Source organism: Chelonia mydas, chromosome 2 (genome assembly GCF_015237465.2).
Source record: "Chelonia mydas isolate rCheMyd1 chromosome 2, rCheMyd1.pri.v2, whole genome shotgun sequence".
NCBI lineage: Eukaryota > Metazoa > Chordata > Testudines > Cheloniidae > Chelonia > Chelonia mydas.
This window is the reverse complement of record NC_057850.1, coordinates 210,793,761-210,819,293: the sequence shown is the minus strand read 5'-3', so window position 1 is coordinate 210,819,293 and position 25,533 is coordinate 210,793,761. Positions and strand designations below refer to the sequence as shown.

The window sequence follows — 25,533 nt, the reverse complement described above, 5'->3', positions numbered from 1 at the left end:
ACCATTGGACAGCCCTAATATAATCCTTTCAATTTATTGGCGCACATGGACCTAATCTAAAATTCCCACTCATGAGTACTATCACTCAATAACTTATTTTATTGTTAGTACCTGGGCAGCCCTATTATAGACAAGACTCCAGCTTCTTCTGGCTTTATTACCACTGTGTCAATTAAACGTGCACAGGAGCAGTTGTCCTCAGAAGCCTGGTTTTAAATATATACATTGACTCCCTATAAAATTTGAAAGCTGTGTTTCACATGTCCCCTGTCTAGAAAACAGTGCTTTTATATGTATTGCAGAAATATTTGAATTGGAGAGCACATCTTATTCAGTTATCTAGTTTCTCTTCCGCTTTGTGATATTTATGACACTCTTGCACTGTTACAGGACTGGTATTAGTATCTCTAAACCTTCCCTCCCTTCCGTGAGAGATGGGTGTTAGACTAAATATTCTCATTGGTGGGATTCTTCGTTCTCCACTAGCAGCTTCTCCTCTAATTGTTCTTATAAAAGATCCTCCTGATGCGTAGCGTAAATTTTCCTCGCTGAAGCTTAAGCTGGTAGGATATAGAATGAGACAGGTTATTCAAATCCTCTACTTGTAAGCCATAAAGGGAGTTGTGTAAAGAAAGGGAGGCAATGGAAGGAAGAACCATATTTTATCTTGGTATTGTAATTTTTTTGCTCAGTGTCCTGCTTCTCCTACAGGGAGTCAACAAATCATTTATATTTCCTTATAGAGACCCTAATGAAGGCTCATTCACAGTCCTAAAGACTTCTCTCATGCTCTCCAACCTCCCTGGGGAAAAAAACAACCCAATAAACATCCTCCCGCTACTCATTCCTTCACCTCAGAGATTCCATGATCCCAGTGCTGGAATGGGCAGATCTTGTTTCTCAAACCAGGGAACTGAAAACTAGTTTTAAATCGACTACTATAAATATATAAAAATATTCAATGCGATTTTTCTCTTGTTTTCTGTTTTCTAGTTTTAAGAGTCTGAATAATGTTTCACTCTATTGTTGTTGTTTTTTTTTAAAAAATCAGAGAATAACAACATAGGAAGCAATCCTAAGGGTAGTTACAACGTATAAATAGCCCTCCCTGAAAGCATAACAAAGGATCTGGTTATGAGCAAAAATGTGAATGGAGTGTTTGTCCCAGACCGTTCACCTCTTGCGTTCTGAATATATATTCAGGGAGTTCAAACAGATATATTGGGTTAAATTCCAAACACTGTGTCAACATAAAACTTGAATTTATTTTTTCTAGAGGTCATTATCTTGGAGAAAGTCAGTAATGAGCATCTCAGCTTGCAATTTCCAAGAGTGCATTGCTTGATATCCTTGCAATTAATGGCTCTAGAGAGAAGGAAAGTGGTATATCAAAAGTACATTTTCTGTGTTTTATGTGATGACATCTAAAATAACTTTTGTAATGAGTATTATAACAAACACAGTCCAATTGGCACAGATTTATAGAATTGTTTCATATTTTAAAATGTTGCAATCTATGCAGTTATCAAAACCACAGTATCAACTAGTGAAGGTGTTTAAAGTGTTTTAAATTTTGACCAGCCTAATGTAGATACACATATATTGGAGGATGAACCAAAGGGTAATGTTAAAAATAAAATGCAGATTTACTAAGAGTTCCTCCCTCACACAGGACTACCTGCCTGCAGGGTTATTATAGCTTAGGAAATGATGCTTCAAAATAGACAAATACCAAGACATGCTAGTTAAGCTAAGATAGCTAAGATGAATATAAAATTATAGAAATGTGGGGCTAGAAGGGACCATCCATGAAAGGTGTTTGTCCAACCTGTTCTTAAAAGCCTCTCAATGATGCGGATTCCACAAACTCCCTTGGAAGCCTATTCCAGAACTTAACTACACTTATAGTTAGAAAGTTTTCCATAAGGTCTAATCCAGGGGTGGCCAACCTAAGCCTGAGAAGGAGCCAGAATTTATCAATGTACAGTGCCAAAGAGCCACAGTAATACGTCAGCAGCTCCCACATTAGCTCTCCCCTGCTCCCAGCGCCTCTCGCCCACCGGCAGCCCTGTTGAGCAGTGCCTCTCCCTGCCTCCCCACACCTGCCATTCAGCTGATTCATGGCGTGCAGGAGGCTCTTAGGCGGGGGGGGAGGAGCAAGGGCATGGCAGGCTCAGGGGAGGGGTAAAGTGGGGGCGGGGCCTGGGGTTGAGCAGTGAGCGCCCCCCGGCACATTAGAAAGTTGGCACCTGTAGCTCCAGCCCTGGAGTCGGTGCCTATACAAGGAGCCACATATTAACTTCTGAAGAGTCGCATCTGACACCAAAGCCACAGGTTGGCCACCACTAATCTAAATCTCTCTTATTGCAGATTAAGCATATTTGAAGACTGCTAACAGTCTTCTTTTCTCAAGACCAAACATGCCTAGGTTTTTAACTTTTCCTCATAGGTCAGATTTTCTAAACCTTTTGTCACGTTTATTGCTCTCCTCTGGATTCTTTCCAGTTTGCCCACATTTTTCCAAATGTGTGGCATCCAGAATTTGGACACAGTACTCCAGCCAAGGCCTCACCAGTGCTGAGAAGTGTGGGACAGTTACCTCCCATAGCTTATGTACAACACTTCTATTAAAACCCCGCAGAATGATATTAGTATTTTTCACCGCTGCATCATATTGTTGACTCGTGCAATTTATGATCCACTATCACCTCCAGATCCTTTTCAGCAGCACTACCATCTAGCCAGTTAGTCCACATTTTGTACTTGTGCATTTGATTTTTCCTTCCCAAGCATAGTACTTTGCACTCATCGTTACTGAAATTCATTTTGTTGATTTCAGCCCAATTCTCCAATTTGTCAAAGTGGTTTTGAATTCTAATCCTGCCCTGCATAGTGATTGCAACCCCTCCCAATTTGGTGTCATCTGCACATTTTATAAGCATGTTCTCCACTCTATTATCCAAGACATTAATGCAAATATTGAGTAGTATCGAACCCAGGACTGACCCCTAAGTGTCGCCAGTAGCTACTCCCTCCCAATTTGACAAAGAACTATTGATAACTACACTTTGAGTATGTTGTTTCAACCCACCTTACAATAATTTCATCTAGACCTCATTTCTCTAGTTTGCTTATGAGATTGTCATGTGAGACTGTGTCAAAAGCCTTACTAAAATCAAGATATATCCCATTTACTCTTCTCCCCATCCACTAGGTCAGCATCCCTGCCAAAGAAGGAAAGTAGGTTGGTTTGTCATGTTTTGTTCTTGACAAATCCATGCTGGCTGTTCCTTATAACCCTACTATTTGCTAGGTGCTTACAAATGAATTATTTAAAAGTTTGTTCCAGTATCTCTAGTATCTTTCCAGATATTGAAGTTGGCTGATTGTTCTATAATTCCCTGGCACTCCTTATTCCCATTTTTAAAGTTAGTTACTATGTCTGACTTTCTCAAGTCCTCTGGAACCTCAACGATGCTCCATGAGTTCTCAAAGATAATTGTGAATGGTTCTGAAATTGCTTAAGCTAGTTCCCTAAGTACCCAAAGATGCATTTTGTCAGGCCCTGCCAACTTGAATACATCTAACTTATCTAAATATTCTTTAATCTGTTCTTTCTCTATTTTGCATTGCATTCCTTTCTCCTTGTTGTTAGTATTAACTGTATTAAGTATCTGGTTACCATTAACCTTAACTGAAGCAAAACAAGCTTTAAACATGTCAGCCTTCTTGAGGTCATCCATTATTAACTCTCCTTCTCTGCTAAGTAAAGGATCTACACTTTCCTTTGTCTTTTTCTTGCTCATAATGTATTTATAGAACCTCTTCTTATTGCCTTTTCTGTCCCTTGCTAGGTGTAGCTCATTTTGTGCATTAGCCTTTCTGATTTTGTCCCTAGATGCTTGTGAAATTCTTTTGTACTTCGCCTTAGTTATTTGTCCATGTTTCTGCTTTTTTTGGGATTCTTTTTTTATTTTAAAGTAATTAAAGAGCTCCTGGATGGAGCCATATGGGCCTGTTCCTATCTTTCCTTCACATTTGCAGTTTGCAGTTGTGCCTTTAATGTTCCCTTAAAAATCTGCCAGCTCTCCTGAACAGTTTTTCCCTTAGATTTTTTTCCCACGCAAACTTTCCTACCGATTCTCTGATTTTGTTAGTTTGCATCTTTGAACTCCATTGTCATTATTTTGCTACCCTAACTCCTTCATTTCCTTAGAATCTATTTAGAATATCTATCATTTCATGATCAGTTTCACCCAAAGTGCTTTCCACCTTCAGATTTGCTACCAATTCGTCCCCATTGATCACAAGCAAGTCTAAATTGTCTGTCCCCAGGTTACTTCTCCCCTTTCTCAAACAAAAAAGTTTTCCTCAATACATACTAAGAACTTACTGGAATGTGGTCTTTTGCCATGTTACTTTTCAACGGATGTCTGTGTAGTTAAATTTCCCCACTACCACCTGATCTTTTGTTTTCAATATTTCTGTTGGTTGTTCTAGAAATGCCTCATCCACCTCTTCTTACTAAATTGATGGTTTATAGTGCACACCTACCCTAATATCACCCTATTTTTTACCCCTTATATCTGGTCTACCTCTCGCCTCCTTCTGGACCTCAGAACAAATACATATTCTTGATACATAGTGCAATACCACCTCTGTTTTTCCCCTTCCTGAATAAACCAATATTCTAGTCATGAGACTTATCCCATCAAATCTCTGTGACACCAATTAAGTCATAATTTAGCTTGTGCACTAATACTTCCAGTTCTTCCTGTTTATTCCACATACTCCTTGCTTTTGTGTATAGACATCTAAGATGTTGAGCACATTCCCCCACTGATTTCCCTTTTGTTGCTCCTATAATCTTATTGTACTTTTCCATGACCCCCTGCCCAACATCTTAAACCTCTGTTTATGATTAGCTGTGGGCTTTTGTTGTCTGCCCCCTTTGAACCTGGTTTAAAGCCCTCCTCATTACATTGCCAAGTCAGTGCATGAAGATGCGCTTCCCCTTCTTGGTCAGGCAGGACCCATCTCCTCCCAGCAGACCTTCTTTCAGGAACAGCATCCCATAGTCAAGGAAGCTGAAGGACTCAGAAAAACAGACTCACGCAGGGATATGTTTCAGAGTAGCAGCCGTGTTAGTCTGTATCCACAAAAAGAACAGGAGTACTTTTGGCACCTTAGAGACTAATAAATTTATTAGAGCATAAGCTTTCATGGGCTACAGGGATATGTTCTTGCTCTAACTTTTTTCAATATATTTATGAATGACCTGCTTCCAACAATTTCAAGGCCATTCAGTATGCAGATTACATCTACCTTGCTTCAAGAGAGAGAAATTTCAAAAAGTTTGAGGACATCCTAAATCAAAATATTGCAGTAATCAGTAGCTAATGCAAGAAGTGGAGACGTAAGCCCAGTGGGTCAGATACAATGTTGTCATGCTTCCATCTCAACCATGCCACAACATTGAGAGCTCAATATCTTCTTGAATGGAGAATGACAGACACATGACCCAAAGCCATTATATGTAGAAGTAACTCTAGTTGGTACACTCACCTACAAGGACCATCTCACCAAGGTTAATCAGAAGATTACATGCAGAAATGGCATCTTAAATAAGCATGGGGTCTCGACTGAGGAATTGTGCAAACACTGTGTAACTCAGTGCTAGATCATTGCTTAGTTGGAGAGTACTGTGCTCCTGTGTGATTAAATTCCCCAAACCATTATTTGATGTACAATTGAATCAAACAATGAGAATAACAGGACCTATGGCACCAAAAAAAGGTTCACGGGCTACCAGTCCTCTCTAATATCCTGTCTCCTAACATCAAGAGTTATATTGCAGCAAAGAAACTCCTTGACCAAATCCAGGAAATGCCACAACTTCCACTTTTCAAATGTATATAGAAAACGCCTTGCCACTGACTCATCAGCGGAAGACCTATCTAGACTATGATACCAACCATATCTATGGTGGATGCTGCCAAACAGAATGGGAACAAGCTGCTCAGTCTGTAAAAATCTCCTTCCTCATCACTCAGCCTCATAAGACTCAAACTGCCACGCTACTCTGATGCAGGCTTAGCTGTTTCATATGCTGGTTGGTGAGGTGTGTGGCAAATGAGCACACCCAGGGACTCAGGAACAGCCCTTTGTAGCTGCAGTTGAGGATCCTGCACATCTACTAAATGACTGCTCATCTCATGCTGGTCTATCAGGAGGACTTTCAAGACTCCACACTGCTGATCCTGAGACTGTTGAATGGATAAAACATGTGATACCTACCCAAGTCCTTTTGACATTTTTTTCTTTTTGTATTTTTAATATCTGTTTTATCTTCCTACTTTATATTTTATATTTTCAGCATCTTTCCATGTTTATTATATCACTTGTGCATTCACTAATAATAATACTGTATTGTTAAAGCGTCTGATGGACAGATTCAGTAAGAACTTTACATAGTTTTATGTTCTACATTAGCTTTCAATTAGCCACAAAACAGATTTGAATGGGGTTTGGATGTCATAGATTATATAATCTATGAAGGTGAAATGTTTATTGAATCTAGTGCTAGATTTGGGAGCATTCATTAAAAACAAAAGGAAAAAGGAAATGGACCAGATTTTCTTTTCAGTTACACCTCTCTAACCCTATTGGGCCAAATTCAAACTTAATATAAGTGAACCACAGCTCCCACGGAATTTTTGGATCAAACTCAGTAGTGACATAAAGAGTGGTGTAAATTGCATGTTGGTTAAAAGTGATAAAGTAGTGTTACTTACTCCGATTTGGTTTGTAGTTGGTTGCAAGTTTAACCTGCACACTGATGGGGAGTAACAGGAAAAGCACCTAACAGGAATATGGTACACACATGGCAATCACAGAATCATAAAAACGTAGGACTGTAAAGGACCTCGAGAGATCATCTAGTCCAGGCCTTGTCTACACTACGAAATTAGGTCAAATTTATAGAAGTCGGTTTTGTAGAAAGCATTTTTATACAATCGATTGTGTGTGTCCCCACACAAATGCTCTAAGTGCATGTAGTTGGCAGAGTGTGTCCACAGTACGGAGGCAACCATTGACTTCCGGAGCGTTGCACTGTGGGTAGCTATCCCACAGTTCCCGCAGTCTGCACCGTCCATTTGAATTCTGGGTAGAGATCCCAGTGCCTGATGGGGCTAAAACATTGTTGCAGGTGGTTCTGGGTACATATCGTCAGGCCTCCCTTCCCTCCCTCCCTCCATGAAAGCAAGGGCAGACAATCATTTTGCATCTTTTTTCTTGAGTTACCTGTGCAGACGCCATACCACGGCAAGCATGGAGCACAGCAGGAAGCGGTGCGCATCAGAGAAGCTTTGAAAACCAGTTTCATGACTGGCCAGGGTACTGTGTGACACTTCTGTTTGTTTCTCCTTGATGAAAACTCGCCCCCTTGGTTGACTCTAATTCCCTGTAAGCCACCTGCCCTCCCGCCTTCGATCACAGCTTGCTTGCAAAGGAAATAAAGTCACTATCATTTAAAAAACATGTATTCTTTATTAATTGATTATAAAAATAGGGAGATAACTCACAAGGTAGCCCGGGTGGGGTGTGGGAGGAGGGTAGCAGGGAAGGAAAAGGCCACTTTAAAACTTGTCGAATACCAGCCTTCTGTTGCTTGGGCTGTCCACTGGGGTGGAGTGGTGCCCGGAGCCTCCCCTCCCCTTCTGTCCTCCCCCCGTGTTCTTGGGTGTCTGGGTGAGGAGGCTATGGAACTTAGGGAGGAGGGAGGGCGGTTAAACAGGGGCTGCAGTGGCAGTCTGTGATCCTGCTGCTGTTCATGAACCTCCACCAGATGCCAGAGCATGTCCATTTGATCTCGCAGTAGCCCCAGCATTTCCTCATGCCTCCTCTGATCTTCCTGCCGCCACCTCTCCTCATGTTCATCGGCCACCATCCTGTACTCTGCTATTGTGTCCCTCCACACAGCTCTGTCAGTGCCGGACGACTGCATGAGCTCAGAGAACATTTCATCACGTGTGCGTTTTTTCGCCACCTTATCTGAGATAGCCTTTGGGATGGAGGAGGGAGGTTTGAAACATTTGCAGCTGCTGGAGGAAAAAAAGGGAGTGAAGTATTTAAAAAGATACATTTTACAGAACAACGGCTATACTCTTTCACGGTGAACAGCACTATTCAAATTACATAGCATGTGATTTTGGTACAAGGTCGCATTTTGCATCTTATATTGAGTGCCTGCGGCTTTGGTGTTAGAGATCACACACGCAGGGCCGGGCAACAGAATTCGGCATGCAGGCAGCCATGGTAAGCCATAGTCTTTCGGTTTCTGCAACCTTCATAACAGCAGCCCCCTCCTTTCCCTTACCAAGCAAAGCCCGTTGAGTTGGCCATTTAGTGCTGCAGTTTTCCTGTTAACGTGCAGCAGCAGAAAACAAACTAACCCCTTCCCCCCATCCAATTCTCTGGGATGATCGCTTTTCCCCTCCCCCCACCGCCTGGCTGGTATCAGGGAAGATCACAGCTAGCCAAACGCGAACAGCTCAGTGCCAATGGCCCCCCTCCCAACGCGTGGCTAACTGCGGGGAGGATTTCTTTTCAGGCGCAGGCAAACAGCCCAGTAGGAACGGGCACCTCTGAATGTCCCCTTAATCAAATTCCCCTATTTCAACCAGGTTACCATGAACGATATCACTCTCCTGAGGATAACACAGAGAGATAAAGAACGGATGTTGCTTGAATGCCAGCAAACACCGGGACCATACACTGCCAGGCTTTGTCATGCAATGATACCAGATTACTTGCTACTAGCATGGCGTGATAAAGTGTCCTACCATGGAGGATGGAATAAGGCTGCTCTCCCCAGAAACCTTCTGCAAAGGCTTTTAGAGTACCTCCAGGACAGCTTCATGGAGATGTCCCTGGAGGATTTCCGCTCCATCCCCAGACATGTTAACAGACTTTTCCAGTAGCTGTACTGGCCACGAATGCATCCCAAGTCCTCAGGGCTACTTAATCATTAAAAAACATTTGCTTTTATAACATGTATGATATTTAAAATGGTACGCTCACCAGAGGTCCCTTCTCTGGCTTTGTTGGGTTGGAAGGGTATTTCAGTCAGGGTGACAAAAAGATCCTGGTTGTCGGGGAGAATGGTGTGCTGTGTGCTCTCCCCAAGCTCGTCCTCCTCCTCATCATCTTCCCCATCCACAAAATCCTCAGCCATGGCGGAAATACCCCATCATCGGAGTCCACGGAGAGGGGTGGGGTAGTGGTGGCTGCCCCCCCTAGAATTGCATGCAGCTCAGCATAGAAGCGGCATGTCTGGGGCTCTGTCCTGGAGCGTCCGTTTGATTCTTTGGTTTTCTGGTACACTTGTCTGAACTCCTTAAGTTTCACGCGGCACTGTGTTGCGTCCCTGATGTAGCCTCTGTCCCTCATGGCCTCTGAGATTTTTTGAAATGTTTTGGCAGTTCATCTTTTGGAACTTAGTTCTGATAGCACGGATTTGCTTCCCCATACAGCGATCAGATCCAGTACCTCCTGTTCGGTCCATGCTGGAGCTCTTTTTCAATTCTGGGACTGCATGGTCACCTGTGCTGATGAGCTCGCCTGGCCAAACAGGAAATGAGATTCAAAAGTTCCCGGGGCTTTTCCTGTACACCTGGCCAGTGAATCCAAGTTCAGAGTGCTGTCCAGAGCGGTCACAATGGTGCACTGTGGGATAGTTCCCGGAGGCCAATACCTTCAAATTGCATCCACACTAACCCTAATTTGAAACGGCCATGTCAATTTCAGCGCTAATCCCCTCCTTGGGGAGGAATACAGAAATCGGATTTAAGAGCTCTTTATGTCGAAAAAATGGCTTTGTTGTGTGGATGGGTGCAGGGTTAATTCGGATTTAACGCTGTTAAATCCGACATAAACTTGTAGTGTAGACCAGGCCCTAGACTATCCCTGATGGGTGTTAGTCTAACCTGTTCTTAAAAACCTCTAATGACGAGGATTCCACAACTTCCCTTGGTAACCTATTACAGTACTTAGCTATCCTTATAGTTAGCAAGTGTTCCTAATATTTAACCTAAATATTCCTTGCAGATTAAGCCAATTACTTCTTGTGCTGTCTTCAGTGGACATGGAGAAAGATTGATCCCTATCCTTTTAAAACAGCCCTTAACATATTTGAAGTCATCTTTTCTCAATTCTAAAATGCCCTTTTTTTTTTTTTACCTTTACTCAAAGGACAGGTTTTCTAAATCTTTAATCATTTTTGTTGCTCTCCTCCAATTTGTCCGCATCTTTCTTACAGTATGGTACCCAAAACTGGACACAGTACTCCAGCTGTGGCCTCAGCAGTACTAAACAGAACAAACAGTTACCCCCTGTGTCTTACGTTTACACTTTTCTTAATACACTGCAGAATGATATTAGCCTTTTTCTCAACAGCATCACACTGTTGACACTTATTCAATTTGTGATCCACTATAACCCCCAGGTACTTTTCAGCAGTACTACGGCCTAGTCAATTATTTCCCATTTTGTATTTGTGCATTGGATTTTTCTTTCCTCAGTGAAGTACTTTGCACTTGTCTTTATTGAATTTCATCTTGCTAATTGGAGACCAATTTTCCAATTTGTCACAGTCATTTTGAATTCTAATACTATCTTCCAAAATGCTTGCAACCCTTCCCAGCTTAGTGTCATCCACAGATTTTATAAGCATATTCTCCACTCCATTATCCATGTCACCAATGAAAATGTTGAATAGTACCGAGCCTGGGACAGACCCCAATTGGACCCCACTATGGATGCCTTCATAGTTTGACAGCAAACTGTTGATAACTACTCTTTGAGTACAATCTTTCAACCACCTCCATCTCTTCTCTGGGTTTTAAGATAGTCATTTTGCACATACAGAGAATTGCAGATCATTCCACTATTTTACCTCTTCTCCAGTTTAAGACAAAATTAAATATTTTATGCAACTCTTACAGCCATTTACCTCACCTTTGAATCTAACCTAAGGACTCATTGGGGAAGTACATGAAAGTGGGACAAATTCTGCCCTTAATGGTATTTATTGATTTGCCAAACACATATGGTTTTAGTGTACTCATGTCTGTTTTCTCTAATGCTTAAATATGTGTTTTTAAGCTTTAAATAATAGAACCAAGTAGGATGCAAGTGGCAAGTTCTCTGCTTCACTGGTAGGTAGAAGTACTAGTCAGATTGTGTTTGAAGACTTAAGCAATACTTAATAATTACCTCTTAAGTGCTCTGTTTTTCAGTTCTTGTTCTGCCTTGCTCCCAGCTGATTGCAGAATCTACTCATTCAAGTTGGAAGAAGATTATTTTTTCCTTTCCACATGAAAGGAAAGGGAGGGCAGGAGTTAAGATAATACTAATACTAATATACAACTGTATATCTTCAAATACTGTACAAATATTTACTAATTCTCACAATACCCTTATGTAAGATATATAATTCCCCCATTTTACAGATGGAAAAACTGAGACAGAAGTTAAATGACTTGCGCAAGTTAGAAGGTTTTTAGGATTTAGAAATTCCTGTCTTCCATGCCTGTGTTCAGACCACAGTACCTCTAAAAAGTCTCTCTTTTGTGGAGACTCCACTTCCACTTCAATACACTTCTGAGGGATCTATTTGTCTCTGTTGCCCTCAGGACTCTGAACCGTCAAATGAAGTGGTCTCAGAGGCCCCAGGTAATGTGGTACCCTCTACTTCAAGAAGCATCTCTGAAGAGCTGGTAGTGGTGGCACAGAAACATCCAGAAGAGGTAGGACATTCTGTGTCTATTTATTCCTAAATTTATGTTGGGTATTTTGGTTTTCCTGCAATTTTTCATGCCTGGTCTTATTTTACTTATAGCAAACCCTTCGTTAAACCTAGAGGTCTGGCTGACCCTTCCACACTGTGTCCCTGGCACCTAAGACCTAATGCCTGCTGCAATGCCTAGGGCCTCAACCAGTGCTCTCCATTAGCTAAGCCCATTCTGTCTACTGTTAACTGAGACTCTCATAATGAATGACTAGGCTTTCCAGGAATACTTGAAAATATTTTGCTCATTCCTTATTTCTCGTACACTCATGACAGCAAGAATTCCTTCAAACCCTGGGGAAGTCAGAAGAAATGGACTCTGATTATTAGAGGATTTTTGTTTATGTAAAGCTATTGCCAATCTTTTCAGAAGTAAACTTGGCTAGGTTATGTTGGCCATGATCTGAAGGGAACTTCCCCCTCATTTGTAAGGAAAGGAATCTTGACAAACAATTGACTATCTGTTTTAGCCTTCATTAAGAACACCTTGCTGGCACCAGATACTAGGTCCATGGTCTATTCATATGGCCAGGCTCCCCACTGCTATGATAAAACCTTGGTCCTCAGTCCCTAAAGTCAGCTCAGCAGTAGCTCCCACTTGGATAGCAAATCCTCCCTACCTATTGAATGCCATTATTTGATTTTCCCTAGGAAAGGATGTACAGTAGATAGAGTTCTTAAAAGGTTCTTTGATTATGTGGCTGACAACTTGGCATTTCTGTTCTCTCTTTCTATGTGATTTTAATGGCATGACAAATTATAGAAATGTTGCTAAAATGTTACAAAAGACAGCAGTTGAGTGAACCTTCAGCACCTCTAAAAGGACAGCATCAAAGTCCACACTACAGGTGCCAGCTTGTGACTGAACTCCATAATGTGGCTCATTCTGTCTCTGAACCTACTTCATGGGTACCCTTCCATAACAGGGGAGATAGGCTTTCTGCAAATTTCGAAGTCCTGACCCTCTCCTATAGTGGGAAACATCTTTTTAGGGGATGACTGTTTCCAATTTCAAAATGTCTTATTTAAATTGGGGTACCACCTCAGCCCCCGAGGAGAAGCCTTAATTTTCTACTTCCCTAGAGCCCCTAAGAATTTTAGATATTCCTTTCTTTACTATAGACCTGTCAGGAAACATTATCAAATGAAGTGGTCATTATATTGAAACCATATATATGCTGTGTTCTTCTGGCTACAGTCCTCCTCATAAAGAAGGACATAGAATTTTTGCCGTTCAATATCAATGGAAATATGGTTTCTCTAATGTTGGGCCCTTTCTTTAGTCTCCTGGTGCTATTTTTAGAGCTATTTTAATATCTTCTGGAACATCCTGCTCTCCCCTGATAGTCTTGTCACTATATCCAGCAAAAAAGAACAGAGTCCTTTACCACAGGACATTCAGTGATTATTACAATTCCGTCTGAAGTGAGATCACCAGTTTACCCATTTATTCTGTGGAAATACCATTACTTTTAGATCTTGAAATGATGGTCAGTTATCCCACCTAAGTGGTCCCATCCCTCAGGACAATATAATACAGATTATTACTAATAATTCTGTATAATGCGCTGAATAGCAGAGAATAGCTTGGTCTATTAATATTCATAAATTCTGGCTCCTAATTTCTGGCTTTGCCAATTTGCTCCAGTGATTGGCACTGATTCTGGCACAGTTTCTGGATGTTTCTCTGGCACTTATCTCCAATGGAGAGGTCAAGATTAAAAGTACATGTCATGAGATTAGCGGTGGATGGGAGGGGAAAGATGGGTTTCAGAGAAAGGAGTGAATGATGACAGATAGAGGAAGAGGAAAAAAGAATAAGAAGGGAAAGATGGATAATTATATGAATTTTGTCCTTGAAAAAGTCTGAAATTTTTGGGAGGAGAACCCTTGCCAGTTCAAGGAGGAGGATGGAAGACAGAGAAGTGATGTTAAGGCTTTAGGACTAATTGAGGGTGATATTGTTTAGCCAGCTGAACAAGGGAAGGACAAACATATAGGCAGTCTATGAGGGAATAAGACTGTTTTCAAAGATGCTCACTATAGCATCAGCAAGACTAGCGAGAGGTGAGACAGGGAGAGAGTTAGGGTTGGGTTTACAGGGGACTTTGAGTGGTAGAGGAGAGGAACGATGGTATCTTACCTAATTCCGAGCCCACACCAGGATATAATTGGTGTAAGTTGTACATTCGTAACTCATCGTAAATGCAAATTAATGTGACTTACACATGGAAGGCCTTGTTTCTAACTGGAAACATGTCTGAGAGGCACTGCTTTATCTTACACCTTCATTAACAATCCTTTCAGTTGACTTTTCTCACTACAACACTGTCAATGTGTAAATTACACCAGCTAATATTGGGAGTGACATATACCATTTTATCAAGGAATAATTTATACCATAATTTGTGTCCCATCCGAACGTGGCCCATGAAGTGCTGATAGGAAGACAGTTGTTAGGTAAAAAAACATGTAATCACCCAAAGAGATGGAAATAGGAGAGGGAAATAGAGAAGTCAGAATGTTAAATAGACTGAAGGGTTCAAAAGTGTAGCATTAACAGGAGCAGGAGGAGAGCAAGTGAGAAATAATGAAGATGGTGATCAAAAAGAGGGATGTCAGAATTGAGGGAGGCAGGAGGAAAACAGTTCATGGTGAGTACAAACTGTGAAACATCCCAGCCTAAAAGTTCCAGATCAGTTTCTGTAAACTAGAATTTTTATCTGCCAATGATGTCTTTGTCTCAGATACACCAATCTGAATCCAATATTCTTGGGAATTTTCTGTAATTTGTTGCTAATTCTAATATTTGTTCATAGTGTGTGTGTGTTGAACTATCAGAGTAGTTTTTTGTTGGTTTTGTTCTTGTTAACAGAATTCACAGCAAAATTCCTAGCTTCCCTTTCTCTCTGACTGCTAAAAGAGCTTCACCCTGGGTGAATAGAATGACAAGGTGGGATCTGCTCCTGTTCTACCCTTCTTCCCTCATGATCTTTGTTATACTTGTCTTGTTTCAAATTAGATTGTAATCTCTTTGTGGTAGTGACCATGTCCACATATATGTTCACAGTGCATAGATAATAAAGAGCTCTGAACCTTATTTAGGGCTTGGGACACTATCACAACACAAATAATCATAAAAAGTTAGTAACATCTTTGCAGTTTGGTGTTTTTGCCTTGTGTGACATTAGGGACTAAGGCAGTTACTGTAGATTAGAGTACATGGGATGCAGAAACATGGTAGTTAAAAATAATTGTTTTACAATATCATGCTTTAAGTTAGATATCTTGTTTCTGTAGTTTCAACACTTACGCTCTTCTGAATAAAAGCTAAAATTTGTAGTTGGTTTATAATACTGTTGTACTCACAACATCCATATCACTCACAAAATCCATACTAAACACATAAGGACGTTTTCTGCTTTATTATAATGAAGAGCTGCTGGAGTTAAGGTTATATAACAGTTTCCATCATAACACCAGACTTTATTTTCACTCACCTGTAATTTGCTGAACATGCTCATGCTTATTCTGCATGACAGCTTTCTTTTTTCTTTTAAGGTTGGAGCAATTATAGTTCAGCTGCTTTTATGTGAGGAAAGTGGGGAAATGGCACTTTTCTCATTTTATATATAGTGACTGGCCTACAGTCCACATGGCTGAAGGTTAAAAGATGAAATTTGGGATGGAAATGGTCCTTTTTGAGGAGGAGTGCCTTTCATTGTTTCGAGGAAAACTAATTTGGATTCAACAGATCCTGCAATCTGATCTGCAGGGGTAGACCTTTGCACCCATGTGGAGCCGAGTTGACTTCAGCAGGATTTTATGCAGGAAGATCCAGCTGCAGAATTAGTTCATATCTTTATAATTCATGTAGTAACCATGCACAGTACAATTTTTTTACTGAATCCACAAAATGCACACCTTAGGACGGCTATGTTATGCATGCAAGTACGCCTAACCTAGCTGCACACTAAATTCAATAGTCTACTGAATTACACCAGACTCACTGGAGAAGGGCTATTTTCCAAATGTTTAACAGATATATAGGCCAAAATATACTTTTTTTATAAAAAAGAATTCTTGCATCCTGATTTTGAATAGTCCTTGAGCTGATATACCTGACATTTTAATGTTTGGTTGACATGGAAATAACCCTTCCCTAGTCTTAGCACAGAAGAAATTGGTTTTCATTTCACTGTCTTGAGTTTGAAAATCAGGTTTTGCTCAGTATATTTTTTGCAAAACTCATTAGGAGTGATGGCAGTAGTTGCATGGGTAGCTAAATTTACTTCAAAGTAAACTGGCTAGTCACTTACGGCTGAGGTATTTAGGTAGTGTTTGATTATGTTCTGTTGTTTGAGAAAAAGTATGTGATAGTGTAATTAAAGACAGTACTTTAATGTGTACAGAAGAGGGGAAGAATTTATGTGTGCAACCCTAACTTCAGCATTGCTGAATTATCATTCTAGAGAATTGCAAATAATATTTGTTTTCCATAAAATTATATTCTGGTGTGTGTTATCTTTCATGGAGTTATTGCAATGATGGTGCTTATTAGAGGAATTTTATCAACCTAATCACTTCAAATTTCACTTGGTACACTCTGTTTTTAATAAGCTGCTGAATAAGAAGAAAAGCCTGTCTTTGTCTGTTGGTTCCTTTAAACCCAGACCCCAGAAAAATCACATTGAAATATCTCATTTTTGAATTGAAGGTAAAATAGAAACAAATGAGGTATGTTTAATAGCTTCTTTTGACAATCCTAAAGCAAATCAGTTTATCACATTGTACTACGGTGGGCCTAGAGGCTTACAGAGAGCTCTTCTTTCTGCAGGTATGTGTTAGGAAAGCAATACCAATTCAGATAAAATGCCATGCTAGGCTTTTTCCTTTTATTCAACCACCAGAATATTATGAGTTCATGGCATTTAGCTCTGATGCAAAAAGTATGTTTTTGAGCCTCTAGGTAAAATATAGAATGATGATATTGTAGCATGCAAGCATGCATATAGCCTTTGTATCTGATTTGCTTTCTGCCTGCAGTGCTAAACCTACCAAAACTGTACCAAGCCTCAAGATACTGAGCTAAGAAAAGATGAAAATACATGCCCATTAATCTGTTTCTGAACTATTAGGCATTCATTGCTCACAGCATATCTGGATAGAGTGTAGCCTTTTTCCATCAGTAATTCACTGCTGTAGTATAATGCTCTGTTTTATGGGGAAAGATGTGTTTTGTACTTAAGTCAACTGCTATTACTCATAAGTACTCTACATGTAGTTTAAAAGGATTATGGATGTTGGCAAGAGTCTTGCCAGCCATTAAAATAATTCCATTTGTTTTCTAAAGGCTAAAGGAGATTTCTACATTATTTCAAAGATGAGCAAAGAGAATCTCCCTTATTTTTATGACCACACAAGGCAGCTGACGTTTTCTTTTGTTTTTCACTACTCTCCACCCCTTGATCTTTAAATAAAACATTGTTCTCCAAGTCTCATTGCCTCTTGGAGCTTCAGTAGATTCTAACGCTTGCATTAAAAGAGCTTTCAAAAAACCCAAAACTGTAAATTTAATCAGCAGAGCCTCGAATCCAATCTTAATTTATTGTATAGGCTTTTTGCCTTTAAACAAAGTGAATTGTGACATGTTCATATTCACATTGAATTAAAGGGAATGCTCTGGCAAAATGTGTAGCAGTGCGTTTCTGATACTTTCTCCATCCTCTAACCTCAGTAATATCAGAAAGACACTGAATAACTGTATAATTTTGATAAATATCTGACATATGCGGGTCAGAAAATAATTCAAGGGCCACCAGTAGATTATGAAGAATAAACAATGGGAAGGGGCAAATTAATTCATACACACAAGGACATGCAAGAAAATGTTAAGCAACATATGCAGTACAATACCTTGACTCTTTCTCTTGTAAATAGACCAGATGTTTTCATTTTTTCTGACTTCAAAGATAGTGCAATATTTCCCTTCTGTTCCCTGCAGCTGTCAACTTTAACACCTTTAAGAGAAGAATTATAGTAGACTGTTGCTGGTATTTCAACTATAAATATTTTGTTGTCTCTTAGATGAAGTTAATTGGAAACAAAATAGAGTTATCCACATAGCGTGGCTTGGACTACCTATTTACCCTTGTACACTTGGGTTTTGTTGTTCTTTTATTTAAAGTGTTATTCTACTGTGAAGAGTGACTGTGAGGTTCCTTGGTGATTGTGATTGAGCCTCTCCATATATTACATTTGTTCAGTTTACAAATAGAGATGATTCTTTCTTAAACTGCCAACCCAGTAAACTCAACCTGGGTTCTGAAAGTCAAGTGAGGTTCTTTCCTTCTTAGTTTTCATCACTAGTAATAAAATTTCTGCAGATTGTGTCCTTAGTTATATCTCTGTAAATACAGTGTTTTCTAATTACATCCTTAGCCACCCTTATACAAATTCACTCCTGTGCAGAGGGCCTGTACAAAACCCGTGAACCACTTGTATTGAATTTCAGAGTGTCCGTTGTATGTGGCATAGCAAGAACAGTGATTTGTAGCAGCATAGAATTTAGAGCTGGAAAAGACATATTAGATTATCCTGGTCATCTCCTGGGTAATGCAGGCTTGTTCTTTGCAGTACTTTTTCTAGGGTTTTATCTAGTTTAGTTTTAAAAGATTTAAGTGATGGCGGTTCTGCCACTTCCCTTTGGAGTCTTTTCCTCCACTTATATACTCCTGTCCAAATCATGCCCCATGGAACACTGCTATCTTTTTTTCTTTCTCTTCTTTGATGGCAAATGTATTTTAAAGTTGTAATAAATTACCACACTATGATTGCTGTGCACGTAAACTATTTTCCTGAGTTTATACAAAAGTCAGACACATTCTAACGAGGTGTTAAACCTGAAGTTTATTTGTCAGTTATTTGTGGTCTGGCTATTCAGGTGAGGGTGCAGGGTCCTACCAGCAGACCTGTGTTCCAAACTAATGCAGAGGTTATTTATCTATCCAGATTACCTGGTATTCAAAAGGTGAAAATAAATCTTGTGTCTTATTTCTTTATTATAGGTTTTGTGGTAGTCTAATGACTTGGTTTCCCATTAATACTTTTCCATTTTCATAACAGAGGAAATTAGCAATAATTATATTTTATATCTGTTTACTTGGGTTTCTTGTTTATTTTAAGAAGAAGTGTTATCAATAAAAAGGAGAAAGTGTTGCCTTTTGCGTAGTGAAGTGATTGCGTCTGTCAGAATAAACAAGAATGCACAGTGACTTTGCACATACACCTCTGAAAATTACTTAAGGCGTAAGCATTTGATTTTACTGTTTGGCTTATTTTAAATACAGTTCTTCAGTTTCTTATTTTTTGTCCGATCTCCTCAAATGGCAATGTTTTATGTAATCTCTTAAATAACAAAAACGTTAAGGCCACAAGGTGGCTGGAAATGTTGCCATATAATGTTGCTTTTTAAGTTAATTTATTATGTAGGTTTAAGTTGTAAATGGCCTTACAGAATTATAAAGCTAGGCCTCTTGAAAGAACATTATTACTTTAAAAAATGAATTACTCCTGTTTAAAATTTTCACAAATCCAAGACATTTGTCTTTATTTAACCTTTTCACAGTCTGTGCCCTTCTTTAAAATACACTCAGTCCTATTTCATCTGTTACTTGGGAAGGTATTTAATACATGACTTGGCATCATTTGCATTATACAAGAAGATTAACTTTACAAGCTCGGCTATTAATCTGAGTAGCTCTACATATTGACCTATGAAAGAACATAATTAAGTTAGCTTAATTAAGTTAATTAATTGTCACACTCTGATGAACTTACTATTGAGAGGAAATTAAAGGCAAATAGAAATCAGCATTCCCCATTTTGAAATCATATTTTAAAGCATTTTACAAAGATACATTATATTTAGATGACGAAAGTATCTATTGTGTAATAACCAAAGTACAGGCAATTAAAAAATGTTAAAAGCTAAGAATCCCTAGAGTATTTAGACTCACTTCCCAAAGCACACAAAAATAGATCTTGAAAAATTAGTGCTAGAAGTTCAGAAAATAAGTTATTTTTCTATACTCAGTTGTATTTAGAAATTAATGCAACTGTCTATATATTGACTACACTGAGAAGGATACCATATAAACTAGACTACAAGTGTTACAGCCTGATTCTAGATTTATTTTGGTTGGGGAGAGTGAGAGAGAAAGAGGATAAACAGAACTCAAACTCAAAAGTACAACGGTACATGTCAGAACAGGAACATTTTTCTAATGCTTTAGGGGGAGGAAGAAGCAGGTTCCTAGTGTGTACCCCCTTAACTGCATATCTGTAAAGAGGAATGGCTGCAGGTACACTTGAAGTGAGTATAAAAGGTGGTAGTGGAAATTCAGTGTAAACATTCTACATGAGGAACATTTAAAAGCACATGCTATCAATCTTTGTACATATTTGGATGTACATTGTTGTCTCTTCAGAGAGCTTTCTATTCTAGCAGAAAAAATGGAGAAAGATATTAATGAATGCCACATATTTATTGAGATTCGTTCTGTGAGATTTACTGTTTTCACCAATTTTAATTAATTTGTGTATGTTTAATTAATATTTTTATTTTACATGCTTGTGTATAAGCAGTCTGGGTGAAGTCCTCAAAGGAGCCAGGATTTCATCCTAGAATCATAGAATCATAGAATATCAGGGTTGGAAGGGACCTCAGGAGGTCATCTAGTCCAACCCCCTGCTCAAAGCAGGACCAATCCCCAACTAAATCATCCCAGCCACGGCTTTGTCAAGCCTGACCTTAAAAATATCTAAGGAAGGATATGTATCCTGTATGTCTATTGTTAAAATAATCATTTTTACCCAAGTAAAGCAAATATTTTCCTGGAGGTTTTTGGTTGCCAACAGTTCTAGGTAATATTGAGGTGTCATATAGCTGCATTCATTGATTACACTATGCAAATATGGCATCATTGAAAACCAATGAAATTACAATCTGAAACCAAATTCATTTTAGAAATTAGTTGTGCATCACTTTTATATGCAGAATATGTCTATGAATAAGTAGAGAATTCACTCCTTCAAAGTAGAAAAATACTTTTCTGTTCCTGAATACTACTATTTCTGTTTCACTTGCAAATTCAACCTGATGTATTTTGAAAACTAGGTGGAGTCAAAAGAAACCCAGTTATGCCTGACTCAGAGAATCAGACTTATCGTATACTAGTTAATATGTCTCAGTTTTATTCCTTTTCTCCCCTTTTAGACTATTGTCCACAAAAGCTTTATATTGTAACATACTTTGATTTAAAATAAAAATGCTATTATGCTTTGTTTGCTGGCCCTTTAAAACAGACCTAGAACGCTTGGCTTCTAGTAATATTTCAGCAAGAAAGCACTGTTTTATTTTCAGATTAAACCCCTTTAAAAAAATCATAAGAAATAAGATAGGGGTTTTTTGCCAGAGGAAGAGAATGGGAAATGAAATAGAAAATTAGAACTATTTAAACTCTTGAGTTGGAAAAATGGCAGCAACATCTACACTTTGGGGGTAAATTCTCAACTGCTATAAATTGTCATAACTACCTTGATTTCAGTGGAGCTATGACAGTTTACACCAGGTGAGGATCTCCCTCTAAATGTTTCAAGACTATTGTCACCATTGTTATTAGCAATTTGCATTCCTATGTGAAGTATATTCTTGAAATTGACTCCAGAAAGAAATTGTATCTGGTTCCTGCCTTCTCAAACAAATGTATACCTTATTAGTCTAGCTTTTAAAAGAGTTTTGTTATTTCCCCGATTATCTGGCATGTTTGAATGAAAAGGTAAGCAATTACATTATTTGTTTATAGTATCACAATGTGACTATTATACGGTATGAACAAATCCATTATTTTTCTATAGCAAAGTATAATCTCAATATGTTTGGTTTTGTTTTTAATGTCACAGGTTGAAAATATAATTTGAATGCCTCTAAATCATTACAGGTGTCAAACAATGAAACTCAAGCATTATTGAAAGTTTCAATGTCATCTTTAAGTTAGTGGAGATAAGAAGAAGAGGTTAGTCTATAGTCGTTAATAATGTAGGTTATATAGATTTCCCTCCCTTCCCCCCCCTCCAGTTGTTCAGGGTTATCTCGAAACTGTAACATTGTCCCAATACTACCACAGTGCGGATCATCAAAAGAAAATGTGCATTTTAAAACACTGTAACTTTCAAGGACAGTGTTCAACAGACAGTGAATGGTCTATAATACCAAAACATTGTAACAGACTAGCATCACTGCTATCTTTAAGTTTCGTTATGTTTTGTTTTAAGAACTGTATTTTCTGGTGCTTACGTTTTTGATATTCAAAAAAATATTGTAACTGTAAATAATTTAGCCTCAAAAATATTTTTTCTGGGGACTCTCAGATCCATTTCCACATATTTTCTCTCTCCCTCCTCCTCTCCCTCTTATAATCCATTTTAGGTACTAATCCCTGTTTTAAGTGAACACTGTTTATTTTAAGAGTATTTTTTTAAGTTATTACTCAACTGTTTAGTCTCTCAAAATTTCCTTTCCCCCTGTAATGCTAAGGAACTACATGTTTTTAATTTTATTTGGAAATTTAGAACATCATCATAATTGAGTACAAGAAGACTTAGAAGGAATATGGTGAACAGTAATATTTTCAAATAAATTAGTTACTACGTATGCAATCCTGAGCTCCTTATTCAAGCAAACCCTTTGCTGATATCAGTCAAAACCACCACACTGTACTATAGATAATGGACAGCATGGAAAATGCTGTGTCCATACGAAACTGAAGCTGTGCTTTGGGATCAAGGCTAAATTGGAGTTAGGATTCAGAGTAGATGGTGCTCTGTTCTTGCAAACTGTCCTTGTGAGATTTCTACTATCCTTATTGGATTCTTGTCAGACTACCTGTGCACACAGAATTCTCCCATCCTTATGCTGAAATGGTTTTCAAGTATATTTAAACTTCAACTGGAAAACGGACCTCTTTCAACTTTGAATTCAACCAAAACTATGGAGATAGGTTCAAATCCAGGTCCTCTGCTCAAAAATTGAATGCATTTAGGTAATGGATTCGAATTTTAGCCCAGCTCTAGATTTGATTTATAGATATGACTATTTAAAAATTGTACATTGAGCATGTGCCACAGAAAATTTCCTTTAGTCTGCAGGGGTTAATACAGAGCTGGGCTTTGTGATACTTGGTTCCTGTCCCCTTGATGCTGAGCCTCTGTAAATATCAAGGGTAATCTAATTTTATAAATCTATTAATACTATTGATAGCTTGTTATATATTCATAGATAATAAGACCAGAAGGGGCCACTGTGATCATTTAGTCTGACTTCCTGCATAATACAGGCCATAGGATTTCCCTCATTTAATTTTTGTTTGAACTAGAGTATGTCTTTGTCGAAAAACAATCAATATTTATTTAAAATATTTCAGTGAAGGAGAATCTACCACTATCCTTCAGTGGTTAGCTACCCTCACTGATAATAATTTGTTCCTTATTTCTAGTCTGAAGTTGTCTAGTTTCAACTTCCAGCCATTCAGTCTTGTAACAGCTTTGTCTGCTAGATTGAAGATCCTTCTATTATTACATTTCTCTTCCCCATGGAAGTACTTATAGATTGTGATCATGTCACCCTTTAACCTTCTCTTTGATGAGCTAAATAGATTGAACTCCTTGAGTCTGTCACTATAAGCCATGTTTTCCAATCCTGTATTCATTCTTGTGGCTCTTCTCTGAGCCATCTTCAATTTTTCAACATTGTTCTTGAACTGTGGACACCAGAACTTTGGGGAGAGGACACCAGATCAATTTGTGGGGTTGTTGGTTGCTGCCACTGATGGCACAAAGGCCCCTGGCAGTCTTTCTTGACAGTCAACCACATGGTTCCTTGCAATGTGCAGCTAAACTGTCTCCTCTAATGTGCGTGACTACAGAAAGTGGCATCTCCACAGCATGAGAGAGAGAGAGAAAGCAGTATCTAGAGAACTAAACACAGAGCTGAAATTGTTATTCTAATCCAGGTGTGCTATAAATTGCTTAGCATTTTTCCCTTAGTTTATCCATCTGAACAAAGGGATAATACTTTACTTACCCTCATTATAAGGGTGTTGTGGCATTTGATTGTTCAGTATTGTTAGCAAGATGAAGAGTTGTGAACAACGGGGGCAGAGATGAAAAAGGGGGAAGCAAAAGGAAATAGAAAATAGAACATGAGAAAGAGAAAGGAGTGGTAAAGTTTTTACTTTATTGTATTTAATATATAGATGGTCTTTTACTTTATTGTACTTTCCTGTCAGCCCTGTTTAATATCTGTAGGCTTAGGGAAAACACCTGAGAAGGCTGGGGATTGAAAGCTTTCCCTGATGGATTGAGGAACCTAAGATACCAGTCTCTGCAAAATTTAGATGTTGTTAAAAAAAAATGTTTCCTTGTGGTTGTGGGGAGAGAGCCCTCCAAATGGAAACAGAGCGTAAACTGATACAGTGTTGTCCCAGAGCTTGTAGACAATCGCAGAGTCTCTACTGTTTGTATTTTAGCCAGGTAGCAACAGAGTGAAAATACCCAGACTGAAAAACATGAGCATCGGCAAAGGCATTGAGTTATTCATGTAAAACGTGTGAAAAAGTTGCTGACAGAAGAATGGAATACTGGAGACCTCCTCTTACACACATACTTCCTTGCCCCCGGCACTAAACCTTCCACCAATGAGAACTAGGAGGCTCTGAGACAGAGGCATAGTTCCTAGTGGAGTTCCTGTCTATTCCCCCAGCATCTAAGCATACATCTACATTGCATTTCAAAACCATGGCAGCAAGTCCCAGATCCTGGGTCTGCAGTCTCAGGCTTGAGCTACGGTGCTAAAAACAGCTGTGTAGACATTCAGACTCAGGTTCTGAAGCCTGTAACTTCCCCTCAGAGCCAGAGCTCGAGCTGCAGCCCAAACTTGAATGTCTACACAGCATGTCTGTAGACCCTGGCTTGGAGATTCACTGCCACGGTTTTTCAAACAGAGTGTAGACATACTGTAAGAAGCTCCTATTTAGGTAAAAGAGAGCAATTATGAGCAATTTGGCGAAGGAGTCCTATCTTCCTTTGTGTTTCTACAGTGTGGACCCCAGCTGGGCTGGATCTTAGAATCTTTTAACACTACTGTAATGCAAATATTTAATAATCTAAAGGTCATGTGAACTTAAAATGCTTTCACATTCTGGCTAGCTAAAGGGTAATATAAAAGATGGAACCCCTCCATGCCCATGCAGCGTTGGTTGCAGGAGAACACCCAGTACAAAACCCCTCATGTGAAGGATCAAGCCTTTTTTTTTCCTGTTCTCATACACACACATACCTTTTTACTATTCTGTTAAAACATAGACAAAAAACTAGCATACTAATGTTAAGGTTGAGATTTCAGCCACTCAGAAGCCAGGAAATTTCAAAAATTAATATTCCAGTGACATATTGCATATACATAGTGTTTTCTATTTCTTTAGCTGTTAAATTTAATCATTAATGAATTATAGTTTGTATTTTTTTGTATAATATGGAATATGGCAAATTTGCAAGGTACCCCAATTAATTTTGCCAGACAGCCTTAACTTTGGAATTTCCACATTGTTTTTGATAAATCTCAA

General features: G+C 38.9%; 1 protein-coding gene across 7 annotated transcripts in view; it reads left to right on the top strand.

Annotated features, from left to right (window-relative positions):
• PHF14 (PHD finger protein 14) overlaps positions 1 to 25,533 on the top strand; it is a 298,225-nt gene that overhangs the window by 245,759 nt on the left and 26,933 nt on the right. For 3 of the 7 annotated variants that reach the window (XM_027827236.2, XM_037890605.2, XM_037890610.2), the window contains one exon: positions 11,697 to 11,810. The exons of 1 other annotated variant lie outside the window; for it this stretch is intronic. In XM_027827236.2, the coding sequence (XP_027683037.2) occupies positions 11,697 to 11,810 (114 nt within the window). Of the gene's footprint in view, positions 1 to 11,696; positions 11,811 to 11,902; positions 11,933 to 13,653; positions 13,714 to 14,726; positions 14,763 to 25,533 lie in introns of those variants that run through there. 3 more of the 7 variants (XM_037890606.1, XM_043541146.1, XM_043541147.1) reach the window with 3 other exon arrangements.